This window comes from Hyaena hyaena, unplaced genomic scaffold, assembly GCF_003009895.1.
Source record: "Hyaena hyaena isolate Hyena2069 unplaced genomic scaffold, ASM300989v1 scaffold_254, whole genome shotgun sequence".
In the NCBI taxonomy this organism is placed as follows: Eukaryota; Metazoa; Chordata; class Mammalia; order Carnivora; family Hyaenidae; genus Hyaena; species Hyaena hyaena.
This window is the reverse complement of record NW_024080890.1, coordinates 1,069,228-1,083,269: the sequence shown is the minus strand read 5'-3', so window position 1 is coordinate 1,083,269 and position 14,042 is coordinate 1,069,228. Positions and strand designations below refer to the sequence as shown.

General features: G+C 64.2%; 1 protein-coding gene across 1 annotated transcript; it reads left to right on the top strand.

The window, feature by feature from the left end:
* Positions 1–10,686: 10,686 nt before the first annotated feature.
* Positions 10,687–13,174, top strand: CRYAA (crystallin alpha A). Its single transcript, XM_039245510.1, has 3 exons — positions 10,687–10,875; positions 11,832–11,954; positions 12,965–13,174. Exons 1-3 carry the CDS (start codon positions 10,687–10,689, stop codon positions 13,172–13,174), a joined length of 522 nt encoding a protein of 173 aa, XP_039101441.1.
* The last annotated feature ends 868 nt before the right edge of the window (positions 13,175–14,042 follow it).

Below are 14,042 nucleotides of genomic sequence, written 5' to 3'. Positions count from 1 at the left end.
ACATGAGGCTTGTTCTTTTTACATCTGCTTTTATGAATTCACGGAGCGGGTCAGGAGGGAGATGCAGCTCTCATCTCGGCTGAAATTTGATTATTTGATGCAGCAACTTCACTTCTGGGAATATGACTCACAGAGACGCCTGTACAGGGACGCGTGTGAAAAGACCGAGCCTCAGATGTTATCTGTCATGAGCCCAACTAGAGGTGCCCGGAGTGTGGCCCCCCACCCATGCCTGGTAGTGCTCCTGTGCACGCGTGTCGCGGGGGCTCCACTGGCTCCAAGAAGGAGCAGCCGTTCCGCAGAGCCAGGTGTGTCCACCGACCTGCGCCTGCAACCCATGAAAACACTGTGTTCTACGTCACGCGTGCTTCGCCACACACATGCACACACACGCACACATACATACACATGCACAAATGCTCACACATGTTATGCCTAGGAACCCTCCATCGCCCAAAGCAAGCCGCAAAACACGTGCTTACAGTGGACCAAGAAATGTCACAGGCGGAAGCTGTCATAGACAAGGTGTTTTTTGGTAAAGATCTCAAGGAAGTGAGTGTCCTAAGCCATACAGATAACTGAAGGAAGAGCTTTCTGTGCTGAAGGAACGGGAGGTGCAAAGGCCCTGAGGCAGGAGGGTGCCCAGCACACCTGAGCAACCACAAGCGGCCAGTGTGGCTGGAGCATCTACAATGGGGCAGGGGGCAGATGGAGAAAGGGACTGACAGTCACAGTCTAGCCCTTGGGTGAGACGGCAAGTCGGGGAGGCTTGCAGCCCGTGAGTGGCCAGGCGGCTCACACTTTAAGGGGCTGCTCTGGCTGCTGGGCGAGCAGCCTTCTGGGGGACGAGTGTGGAAGGGGGGAGCCCAGAGGCGACGCAGCTGCAATGATCCAGACAAAAGATGATGGTGTCTTGGATGGCGGTCTTGAGGCTGATGAGTGGTGGCTGGATCTGGAATATTCTCTGTGGGCAGAGGTGGCAGGGTTTGCTGATGAGCCCAGGTGGGGCGTGTGGCCACGGGCCAGAGCGCCACGGGCCAGCGGGCGTGGACAGCACACTTGTTTTCCCACAGTTCTGCAGGCCGGAGGGCACGGGCTGGCTCCTGAGGCCTCTTTCCTGGGCTTGCAGACGGCCACCTTCCCGCTGTGCCCTCACCGAGCCTTTTCTCTGGGGGGCCCTGGTGTCTCCTCCTCTGCTTAGGAGGGTGCCAGGCCCGCCAGATCGGCGCCCCATTAGCACCTCATTTAACGTGATTCACCTCCTTCCATCCCCTACAGTCATATTGAGGGTCAGGGGTTCAACATATGGATTTTAGGGGAACCCCATGTGGTCATGATGGGTGTGACAGAAAGTTTTGGCCTGAGCCGCTGAGGCCAGAAGGGTGTGGGGGGAGCAGGCTGGGGCACTCACGGGGAGCCGGGTCAGGGCGCACGGAGCTGGGAGGAGCCCTGGGAAGGCGGCTCAGAGGCAGCAGCGAAGCAGGGAGCTTGGCGGGATGAGCCGGGGAGGAGTGTGGGCAGAGGGCGGGGGCGCCCGGCACTGGCGAGCTGGGAGCTTGGGGGTGCAGCCGCTGAGGCTGGAGGAGGGGCAGGAGGCCGAGGGTCCCAGGAGCCGGGGGGGGGGCACGGTGCGGCAGGAGGGGGTGGTCAGGCGCACCGAGGCCGGGCCGGGGAGAGCCGAGGACAGACCGCTGCCTCCACCACAGAGAGAATCTGGGTGGCATCGCGGGGCCGGGACTGGATGGAGATGGGCCTCGAATCTCTGGGACTCGAGGTCTGAGCCCGAGTCACTATTCCCCACGTTGTCACCAGGGCTCAGCACGGGCCTGGCGGGCTGTCACTCAGTGCTCGGCCACCCCTGGTGAGCACTGATAAGGCCTCCATAGGGGCCACGGGCACACACCTGCGGGTGAACGGCTTGGTCTATGACATGTGGATGCTGGGGAAACGTGCCATCTCGGTAAGAAGGTGTCAGAAGGCACCTGTGACCGGCCGCCCCTCCAGCTGGTGGGCTGAGGCAGGGGGAAGCTGTGGTGTTTGTGCTTGAGTGGATGCTGTCCGAAAGCCGGGAGACCCCCTGCCTGGGTGGGGGGGAGGGGGAAGCATCACACACTTAGCAGGGGGGGAGGCAGAGGGCGTTTTGTGGATCCACAGCGACCTTGCTTCTGGGCTTAGACACAATTACCTGCGGCTAATGCTGTGTGCTGACCCGACTGGGCTGTGCTGGCCGGTCGTGTGCTCACACGCCAGGCTAGACGCCACTGGGGAGCTGTTTTGTAGGTGAGATTAACATTGAAGTCGGTGGGCTTTGAGTAAAGCACAACGTGGGTGGGCCTCATCCAATCCGTCAAAGGCCTCAGGAACGAGGACTGGGTTTCCACAAGAAGGAACTGTCCCCCCCAGAAGGCAGCACGGAAACCCACCCTGCCCGAGCGTCCAGCCTGCTGCCCTGTGCCGTTCGGACTCGGGACCACAGCATCGATCCGGCCCGGCTTTCCAGGGTGCCGTCCACCCTACACATTTCAGTCACGGTGGCCCTGACGGCTGTGTGAGCCGGTTCCTTAAGTCAGATCTTGTGCTGTGTCGTCTATCCGTGATCTATCATCTATCTATCTCTCTATCTCTCTATCATCTATCTATCTCTCTATCTATCTATCTCTCTATCTATCTATCTATCTATCTATCTATCCATCGTCTACAATCTCTCCAGCTGCCATCCCACTGGGTCTGTTCCTGGGCTCAGACACCTGCTTTGGTCTGTCTCATGGTCTCTGACTTGTTGGCCACTCACGCCCTGTCTAGACCCTGTCGCTGCCCTGCCCGGAGCGCGGGGAGGCCTCCGAGCCCTCCACAGCTGTGGGGCCATTTCTGGGGGTGTTGGTCCCCTGCTTCTCTGCTCTAGGACCTCAGGGCGGCTCAGCCCACGCGAAAGTGTCCTGAAGCACAGAGCTGGCATCCTCGAGGGCAACCTTCAACGAGGAGGGGCAGTGTCGGGCCAGACGCCCCCGCTTCTGTCCCTCGGGTGGCCCATACTGAGGCGCATCCCTGGGGGCCCCATGGGCGGCGGGTCCAGTGGCCTGTGTCGGCCATCATCTCCCTTCCGCCTCCTCCCTTGTCGCTCGTGTTTCCTGCCCCCCCCCCCCAGCAGTAGGACCTTCCCTCAGGGTCTGCTTTGTGGGCCCTGTGCAGAGACCCCTCGCCGTGATGCTGCTTCTTCCCGGCTGCGCCGCCTAGTGGGGAGTCACGCAGTGCGTGGGGGGCCCGGGGGGGGGGCGCTGTGCCCGACACCCGGCACTTGCTCTCTCGTTTTCCCTCTGCTGCCATGTGTGACGGTCCCCTCCCTTCAGCTGGGCGCAGCGTCTGGGTGGGGACAGTTGTGATGGGTGGCTCGGGAGCCATAGGCCAAGCCCCTGGCCCCGTCCCTCCGCCCCGGTGCCGTGTTCAGCCGTCATCAGCAGTTTGCCTGCTGACTCCCTGCCCGCCAGGCACTGCGCGTCTCCCCTCCCTTCCCTAGGCACCTGCGTGGACGTCCGTCCACAGCCAAGCTCCTCCCTGTGGCCGGCCGACAGCCACGCACTCTGCTTCCCGCCAGCTGCTGAGTGCTCCCATCTGGGCGACGCTACAAATAGGATCGTCCCCCGAAAAGTCCGAGAAGGTTGAGCAAAGGTTGGGACGGGTGAGGGGACTGGACATCCGATTGTGATGATTGGCGGTGGGGCGTGACTTAGCCAGAGAAGCAAAGGAAGGCCCTTTACACTGAGCCCGCCTCCGCTGCGTGTCCCACGGGCTGCCTGTTACCCCCGCACCCCCGGCTGCTGCCCCCTGGCCGCTGCCCCCCGGCCGGCGCGACCAGGACCGCTCTGACCTCGGAGTTCTTGTGACGAGTCAGTGGGTCCAGTCAGGCAAGACTCTCAGCACGTCCCTGGGAAGGTGACGGCGCTCGGAAAGCTGTGCCGCGTGCCGTGTGCGCACGCACGCCTCACCTGCCAGACCGCCCGTGGAGGCGGGGGCGACGTTCACCTCCGCGGCTGCTCCTTCCAAAGGCCTTCTCCCTCCCGGAGAATTCTGACGGCCCAGGCTCGGGTCCTCATTATCTGCCTCGACCGGTTTTGGGTCGGGGTGGGGTAAGGATAAACCTACCCACGAGCGTTTGTGTCTAACCACATACTTGTCCGTGTTGCTTTGGCCCATGTTTGTGTCTGGAATGTTCTGAGCCAGCCCCCAGGGTGGGCTCCGGGGGGGGGGTGCTGACTCATCACCGAACCCTGTGAGCTGCAGCTCAGGGATGGGGGGTCCCCTATGTGCTTACAAGAGAGGTGAAGAATGCTAGAGACTGACTAGCTGAGTAACCACATGAGAAATAATAGTAGAGTGAATCCACAAAACATAGAAGGAAGAACATAAGAATACGAGCAAAAATTAATGAGACATGGGGGCGCCTGGGGGGCTCAGTCCGATAAGCGTCCGACTTCGGCTCAGGTCATGATGGGTTTGAGCCCCTGCTTCGGGCTCTGTGCTGACAGCTCGGAGCCTGGAGCTGCTTCCGATTCTGTGTCTCCCTCTCTCCGTGTCCCTCCCCTGTTCACCCTCTGTCTGTCTCTCAAAAATCAATAAACATTAAAAAAAACCATAAATGAATGAAATACAAAACAATATACCCTAGAGAGGACCAGCAGAGCCAAGAGTTGAGTGTTGAAAAATCTAACAAGGTTGATGAGCTCCCAGATGAATGGAGGGAAAAGACGGAGAAATGTAGTAAACAACAGAGTGGAAGAGGGTGGTGAGGGCGTCTTGTGCTCCCAGGGCTGCTGGGGCTTGTGGGGGTCTGGTGCCGCGCAGAGATCAGAGCCTGCAGGTGCTGTGCGAGGGGGCGCACTGCAGCTAGCCGTGGCCTCGGGGAAAACTGCGGAGTCCCAAGTCCTATAACTGCTCAAAAAATGGAGTCAGCAGAAAACATGTCCCCAAGTAGAAAACGTCAGACCCAGATGTTCACAGGTGCTTCACTGAACACGCACACAATGGTTTCAGCTTCCCAGAGAAGGAAAACGGAAGGCAGCCCCCGCCCCGTTTTGTGAGGCAAACATTCACAACTCTGATATGAAAACCAGGTGGGGGCGGATGAAGAAAGAACAGTTACACAGACGCAACACCCTGAATGGCACTAGCAGACCGAGCCCGCTGCCCATCCGCTGAGACGGCAGGAGGCAGGCTGGCACGGGGGTGTGGGGCCCCGCACAGTGGGGGCCGCGGGGCACCTCTCAGGCTGCCTGGCCCGTCCCCAGTGGCTGTGCTTCTCCCGTGGCTGCGGGGGGCCCAGGAGGGACAGGCCCCCCATGGGGACGGTGGGAGCCAGGAGCCAGCGTGAAGTCGCCTCCCCGAGAGGCAGCCGCTGGGGCTGCAGCGGCGTCACCGCATGCTGGGCTGGCTACTGTGTCCCTCCGTCCGCACTGTTCGTACCGTGTGCACCGGGCTGTGTTTATCACCCTCACCTTGGGCTCCCCGGATTCCACCCCCGGGCGGGGTGTCCAGCCCGTGCTTGGCCCCGAGCTGTGTTCTGAGACCCAGCTGGGTGAGCTCCAGCCTGGAGGCCGCCTGACATTGGACAGCGCATCCAGCGTGTCCCCTTTAACAGAGCAAAGCCAGAAAAGCACACGTGACCGTTTGAACAGTGCAGGAAGCGTTTCAGGACAAACATGTCTACCTCCTTTTTGGGTGTGGGTGTTGGTTGGAACAGATCAGCAGGGAAGGGCTCGTTCGAGAAGATGGGGAGTGTTTGGTCGGGGACCAGGCTTAGGAGGGTGGCTGACGCGGTCGCCTTCGGAACGGGGTTTGTGCTTCTACAAGGAAGGGACCCTTCGTCCCGGAGAAGCACGGGGCCACGGGAGGTCTGGGCTTCGCTCTGAAATCCCCCCGGGGAGGAGAGGGAGACAAGCAAATGGGGCAGAAACCTCCATAAACGGGTGGCTCTGGCGGACGCTCCCTGCGCCGTTCTCGCCACGTTGCAGAACGTGTGAGAATTTTTGTCATACACTTTCCCCCCAAGAAAAAGTCACCAAAGACACCAAGGGTTGGTGAGCAGATGGGGCACTACTGTCCTCGGCCTAGCACGACCTGTGTGAGGGGACCCGATGTCCCATCCCACGGTGTTTGGAGGACCCTGCAGTGTCCTCCCTTGGTGGGGGGGGGTGGCGGCTTCCCCGGGGCCGTGGAGGGGTCACAGGCTGCCCGCACCCACCTTGACCTCGCGGAGAGCCGGGGGCTCAGCCCAGGCGCGACCCGCTGACGCACGGCAGAGCCCCAGGCCCGCGCGGTGCGCATCCGTGGGCGCGGCCCGCCGGTCCCTGGAGCGGAAAATTGGGGTGCCGGGGCTTTGCGCACTCGGGCAAACTGCTGGCGCTATGGGAATCCTGTGGATAAAGCAAATACCAGCCTTTGTGCGAGGAGGGCTGGCATTTAGCGCGAATGCAGCGGAATGCAAATCGCTGAGAACGGGCTTAAGCCTAAGCCGGCCTCCTCGGAACAATGCGCCGAGGACAGCACCCTCCGGGGCCGGGCGCCCATAGCCGGGCTGGATGACAAGCTCCTGACACGTCCCGATGGGTTCAGATGTCAGAGAAAGATGATCTCAGGAATCACAGCTCACGCTCCCCCTAACACACACACCGTGCACAGAGAAACACACACACACAGGCACAATGCACACACACACAGACACAGATGCAGACACAATGCACACACATGAAGATACAGACGCACACACAGACTATACTCACACACACACAGACACACACACAGACACAGACGTGTGCAGGGCCTCTCCAGGGCCGCTCCAACATGCATGGCCCCCTCCCCAGTCCCCCGCCCCCTTCAGCCCTGTGCCCTCTCCAGCCCAGAGCCCTCGGGTCAGCACACACTCAGGGCTCACCTTCCCCTGGCCTCTGGCTCACTGCCCGCCCTAGGGAGCCCTCCCATGATGCCTCAGTTCTGCACGCCCACGAAGGCAAGTTCCACGTGGGCCGTGGTTTGCCGTGGATGCGTGGACAGCCTCCGTGCCTCAAGGGGGCATGACGGGACCTCAGCAGACATGATGACATAAACAGAATTGTCTGTGGATTTAATTTCTTTCCTTGGCTTTAGGAGGGATGTACTTTTTTTCTTTGATTTTTATAAACTCTTTTCCTTTTTTCTTTAACCTGCGATGTGGGCCCGGCCCTGGGCTGAGCAGCACGTGCTGGGTCCCGACAGGGCCTGCCCGGGGCCACTGTACGTGTGCAGTCGGGCAGTGGCTTGGCCTCTGGGCCCCATCTGCTTGCTGTTAGAGTGGGCGGTGGCAGCGGCTGGCCCCAGGGCGCGCTGAGGGCTGAGCCCTGGGTGGGGTGCGGCCCTCATGGCCTGGCTGAACCCCAGGTGGGTGCCTCGTGGTCACCTTCTGGCGTCCTCGGCTGGCTGCCCCCCCAACCTTTGCAGACCCCTCCCCACCCCGCGGCAGCCCTGCCTGCCTGTCTCTCAGGCCAAGATAGGTCCTGGTCGGCGGGGCAGGGGATGGCCTCGGGGCCAGTCCGTTCTCCCCAGAGTCTAGGTCTGGGACACAGGTGGAGGGGGCAGTGACTCTCCAGGAAGCTGGGTTTGGGGAGCTGTGGGCAGGGCTAAGATGGCGAGCAAAAATGGCCACATTGGAGGCCCACGTCGGTCAGCCTCACACGGTCCCCCAGGACGAAAGCGTGGCTCCCAGGCACCGAGTGATGGCCTGGTGCCACCTGGGAGTCACACCTGCCCTGCTCTCCCCAGCGAACCTGGGGCCCGCTGCTCCCCTCCCCCGCGGCACCCACCTGGCGCAGGTGCACTTCTCTGCCCTGGGGTCTGCGGGACAGGCCAGCCGGGCAGAAACGTCAGGGCACAGCCTGTCTTGGTCAGGAGGGGCCCGCGCAGTGCGTGGGTCCAAGGCCTAGCGGCCGGGCGTGACTGGGGACGGTCCGACTCCCCTCCCTGTGAGAAGGCGGCGCAAGTCTCTGCCCCATCTGAGGCGGGGCGCCCTTGTCACAGCAAGGACCCCCGTCACCCGTGGCCCCCTCCCCCGCCCACTGGGTGGCACGGGAAGAAGGGCACCCAGCCCCTCCCACACCATGGAGCGGGCCCTCGCCTTGTGCCGTGTCTCTGGTGACGGCCGGCTGCAGCCTTGGGGGTCACAGAGGCAGGGCTGAGGTCTGGTACCAACCCCAAGCATGACGTCCACCTGAGGTCTTTACAGAGAGCATCTCGGGAGGGGGTGGGTGTCAGTCTGCCCAGGACAGCGATGGGGTCCAGTTCACTCCTGTAGGGCTGTGAGAACCTTCTGGAATGCTGGCAGATAGTCCAGAGGAGCCCAAGGCCAGAGGCACCCAAGGCCAGAGGCGTGGGCCCTGAGGCCTGGCCACCCAGAGCAGGGCCCTCTGGGAACGCTCTCTCTGCACGGGGAAACATGACTTGGCTGGTTTGTTCTTTAGCACAAATAACCTGTTCAGGGTCCCCCAGGGAGGACTCCAGGCCCAGAATAAAAGGGTCCTCTTCTCACAGAATCCGGGGTGGTGAGGGGCTGTGCCGAGGTGGGGAGTCGAGGCCGGGTGAATTTGCACACACACGTGCGACATGGCTGGTCCCCATCGCTTCCTATCCCTGCAGCCTGGGTGCCAGCCCACCCCGAGGCCACCGCTAGGGCCCCGCCAGCCTGAGTCCCTGCCCCAGGGAGGTCTCCGCTCTCGCTGGCTGCAGCCCACGGGATTCCAAACCCCAAAAGCGCCAGGTGTGCAAGGCGTGTGAGCGCCCAAACGCCCGTGAGCATCTGAAGGACCCTGGCAGACCCTCGGCCTCCCTGAGCCGTGTGGCCCACGGGACGGGGCTGTGCTCATCTGCAGGTCGTCCCTGCTGCCACCCCCTCCCCCGCAGGTGCAGACAGCTCCAGGACCCCGTGGAGGGGCAGGCTGAGCGAGGCACGCCCCTCCCCCCCGTGACAGGGTCAGGGGTCACCAGAGACAGAATCGTTAGGATAAATCATTTCTTAACGTAGTGTTTTGAAAGATCAAAATGAACACAAAGAATCTACGATGAACAAAATACCAACATTTAAATGAAGACACGTTAGCACGGCTGACTTTCCTTCCGTCTGACTCCACTGTTCCTTCCCTGCCGGGCTCCTGGCCACACGCCTGGCCCTGCTGGTCCCCCACCCCCCACAGCGGACTCGGCCAGAGGGACACTTGTCACCGGGAGGGGTCAGCTGGGCACGGTGCGGGGCCACCTCAGTGGCCCTCGCCGGCTCTGGCCGGGTGGGGGGCCTTTGGCGAAGCCCCTGCCCTTGCTCTGAGCCGAGTGACTGGGCACGCAGCCCGCCCTCTCTGAACTCCACTTCTCTGGTCTACGAAGTTGGGGTGGGTACGGAGGTTTAAGGAGGCCAGCAGAGCGTGGCCTGTGCAGGCCCGGGGCAGGGCAGGTGCCCTCTGCCCCCCACGCATTGACGGTCTCCGCCCTAATTCGGTCTTTGCTGCCCGATCCCCGGGGACTTGCTCCCTCAGATCATCCACTTGCAAGGCAAAGGCTGGCGTTTCCAGATTTTTCAGGGCCCTTTCCCCCCGGTCTGGTGCTGCGCACGTAGCAGGTGCTGAGAAACGAGGTGGGGAGGCTTTGGTACAGAACACGGCTGGTCAGGAAGGAGCCGCGTGAGGGAGGCTCTCGAGTCCCCACTTTCGACACTGATCTCGCCTTACTTGTGTCAGACACAAGCCTCCTTAAGCGCCGGGTAAGCGCCCTTCCATGGCCGGCGAGGTGCAGGGGCAGGAGAGAGGGGCGCGAAGATGCCCGAGAGTGCTGAGGATGCACTCGCGCCGCCTGCACAGCGCGGGCGCCGGTCAGAGCCCATGCAGGGAGGCGGAGGGACGGGACGAATAAGAAGCTTCTCGGGTCCGGACCGTGCAGCGAGGAGTGGGCTCGTGAGGGGCTGGGAGCCGGCGCTTCCCGGGCCTGTGGTGGCTGCCTGTTACTACGTGGTCCCCGGGCCTTGCGACAACAGCCCCTGGCGCGAGGCGGCTGCCTAGCCTTGTCACAGTGAGGTGACAATGTTCACCGAGACGATGTCCAGGGTGAGCCGCGCGGAGAGGAGCATCCTGAGATTTTTACGGTGACCGTGGGTACGCGTCGTACCCAGAAACGAGTCCTAGAGGGAACTCTGTTGGGAAAAGCCACGCACTCTCCCCCGGTAGCTCTGAGATTCGGGGATCGCGCGCGTGGCCTCTGAGCCCACCTCCAAGTCTGTGAAGTGCGGATGAGTGACCGCTCACGGGGCGGCCGGGGGCGCAGGGGCACCGCCCACGCAGCAGCGGGAGACCAGTCCTCACCGACCCCGGGTGAGCGGGGGCCAGAGACGCACGGCTCGCGTCCTTGGGGGCGCTGTCCTCCGGAAGGCCAGGGCCCCGTGCCGGTCAGGGCCTCAGGGCCCGTGGCTGGGGGGGGCGGGCGCTGGGCCCAGGCCGCGTTTCTGCTGACCAGGCACAGCCTTCCTCCTTAGCTGACGCTTTCCAGACAAATCCCCTAATGCCTCTATTCTGTCGCCGGCCTATATAAGGAGGGCTCACCTCCCAGCCCCGCACCACACCGCCCAGAGGCCCCTGCCCGACTCCCCGCCAGCCCCGGGTCCTTGCACCGCCGACGCCCGCCATGGACATCGCCATCCAGCACCCCTGGTTCAAGCGTGCGCTGGGCCCCTTCTACCCCAGCCGGCTGTTCGACCAGTTTTTCGGCGAAGGCCTCTTCGAGTACGACCTTCTGCCCTTCCTGTCGTCCACCATCAGCCCCTACTACCGCCAATCTCTCTTCCGCACCGTGCTGGACTCCGGCATCTCCGAGGTGAGGCCTGGCCGCGGCCGGGCGAGCAGGGGGCTCTGAGGGGCGCCCTGTGTGCGGCCGCACCTCAGCTCGGCCCCCCTCCCGGGCCTCGGACGAGGGGTCTGGAGAGGCAGCCGGAGCCCGAGCCCCGTCTTCTCCTCTCTCGGCCCATGACCCCATGTGCTCTGCGAGGCACCAGCCACACGATGGGAGGCCGAGGGGCAGGCCCAGCATGGCCGTGGTGACCTCCGTGCTCCTGTCTCTTCCCCTCGCTTCCGCAGGGGGCCTGGGCGGGTGGGCTGTGCTGCCCCGGGTCCTCCCGTCTGAAGGCCGTCTGTGGCCGGCACGGCCGCAGACAGTGGGCCCTCCCCGGGCCGCCCAGGTGCCCGGGGCCAGACCCCAAGGGAAGCGGCCATTGGCCTTCTCTCCCCGAGCCCCCATGGCAAACCCCAGGGTCCAGGGTCTAGCGGGCCTGGGTCTCCGTCACTGCCTGAAAGCAGAGGCCTGTCCAGAGCCGGGGGGCGCCCATCAACTCCAGAAACAAAAACAGCCTCACCAAGTGTCCCTGGGGAGGGCTGTGAGGGCAGGGGAGAGGGAAGTGGGGTGAGCAGCGAGCTGGGCAACACTGCAGGCACATCCTGCCCGCGGGGGATGCCAGGCCGCGTGCCGCTTGTGGGGAGAAGGCTGGGGGCCGGGACCTTGTTCAACGTGCCAGGTCCAGCCAGTCGGCCAACCCCTGCCCAGCCAGCCCGCCATCACCAGCCACTCAGCTGCCAGCTAGGCAGCGACAGGCACACGGCCTTGAGCCCCGAGCATCCACGCGGCGCCGAGTCAGGGGTCCCTGGGTCCCTGTGTCCGTATGCGTGGAAGGCGTTTCTGCGCTGACAGCGAGCCGCCGGCCCCTCCACGCTGGCCGCTTGGGTCAGCAGCGCGGGAACCTCGGCCCGCAGAGGCTCACGGGAGCGCTTGGGTTTCAGGTCCGGTCCGACCGGGACAAGTTCGTCATCTTCCTGGACGTGAAGCACTTCTCCCCGGAGGACCTCACTGTGAAGGTGCTGGAGGACTTCGTGGAGATCCATGGCAAGCACAACGAGAGGCAGGTGGGTCCGGGCGCCCTGCACCCCGGGAGGGAGGGCTTTGTCCCAGAGGACCCAGCGACAGGGAGGCCGCTCCTGAGCCCTGCAGGGGAGCGGCCTGCGGGGACCCCCCCACCCCGGGTGCCGCCCGGCTCTCCCTGGCTCCTTTCAAGCCGCTCCGGTGACGGGGTCAGAGTAGGGAGGATCCGGGAAACTCCGGGCACCCGGGGGCCAGCTCTGAGCCACGAAGGTTTCCACGGAAACCTAACCGGAGGGTGAGCCCTGACACAGTGCAGCCCATGGTCATCGATGCCCCAAACATTCGTGTGTTCACACGTTCACCTCTCGGCAGCCCTTTGCCGCGAGTGCCCCCCGTTATTGCGTGGCTCAGGGGGGTCGGTGGCCCCACAGCTGGCACTGTCTGGGGTGGCTTCTCACCCGGCGGTCAGGGACCAGGGTTAGCTTCCAGTGGTTGGAGAAGTTGTGTGTGTGTGTGTGGGGGGTGAACCCCTGACTCTGCCTCCTGCACCCCCCACCCCCATGAACGGCATTGGGGCCCAAGCTACTTGTTTTATGTGGAGGAAGAAGTCGGGCGCAGGGGCTGGGGCCAGGCCGTCCCCCTGAAATGAGAGCTCTTTTGCTCAGGCCCTGGGGGTGGCGGGCAGACACCCTGAGCCCCGTGGGGTAAAGGCCAAACCTGATCCGCGTGCAGGCCCAGGACACGCGTCTGGAGTGGAATGAGTCTGATGAGCCAACTCCATGGCCGTGAATGGCCCCAGGCTGTGCAGGGAGGCAGGGAGGCCGGGAGATCCAGAGGCTGGGAGGCAGGGAGGCCGAGGCTGGGGGGCGGGGAGGCCGGGTGGTAAGCCTCAGCAGGAGCCCCCACGTGGCACGCTGGCTCTCCCCCTGCCCCGTGCGCGAGCGTGGTGAGCCGGCCCTTGTGAAGTCCAGGAGGGCCTTCTCCGCGTCAGGGCCGCGGCACCCCCGCCACACCCCCGCCCTGGTGTCGCTGACCGCGCCCGCCGCCCCCGCAGGACGACCACGGCTACATCTCCCGGGAGTTCCACCGCCGCTACCGCCTGCCTTCCAACGTGGACCAGTCGGCCCTCTCCTGCTCCCTGTCCGCGGACGGCATGCTGACCTTCTCGGGCCCCAAGATCCCATCTGGCGTGGACGCCGGCCACAGCGAGAGAGCCATCCCCGTGTCGCGGGAGGAGAAGCCCAGCTCCGCGCCCTCGTCCTAAGCTCGGCCTCGGCCTCGGCTGCCCCCGCTGCTGCCCCCACGGCCCGCCCGCCGGGGGAGCCCTAGAAAGTGCGGCGCTGGCCCCATCCGCTTTCCTGGTTTTCATTTCCTTCTCCTTTCCTCCCAGGGAACGAGGGTCTGGGGAGGGCAGCCTGGGGGGCCTGGGCCCCGCCTGCGGTGCTGCGGCCTCGGGCCGGCCGCCTGGTGGGCGTGATCGCCACCCCGCTCCCTGAGACGGCGGTGCCGTGCGCCCAGAGGGGGCCACCTCCGGCCGACCTCTGGGTCCCCAGGGCCAGCCAGGCGCCCCTCGACCCTGGGTGGTGGGCGCCTGCCCGCGTCTGCCGGGCGCCCTGAGGCTCATCCCGGCCCTGGCAGCCTGCCTCCCCCCGACCGCGTTCCCTTCCCCCCATCCTCTATATAGTTCCCCCCCCGGGGCGCCCGGTCACCCATGAGAATGCAGCCCGTGGCAGTCAATAAAGAGCAGGTGACACAAGCAACTTGCTGGCTGGTGGTCGTGCTGTCTGCCCGGGGGTGTGCAGGGCCGCAGGGGTGGAGCTGATGGGCGGGAAGCAGGCGGGATCGCCCCAGCTGCCTCCAGGTGGCCCGGTCGCGTTCTGGCTCCCACTGCCCAGGGCCCCCTGGACCCCCGCTTGGTAGGAGGGAGAGGGTCTGGGTGGAGAACACCGAGGGCGTGGAGAGAATGAGGACCCCGCGCGCCTCCTCTGGGGACACGTCCACCTCTGCGTGTGGGAGGCGCCCGCACTCACTGCCCCTCCTCCTTGGAGCAGGCACAGGCGCCCTTGGGGGGCTTCTGCTGACCAGGGCGGAGGTCCTGGGCCGCCTCCCCCACCCCGCGTGGACGCTGTCTC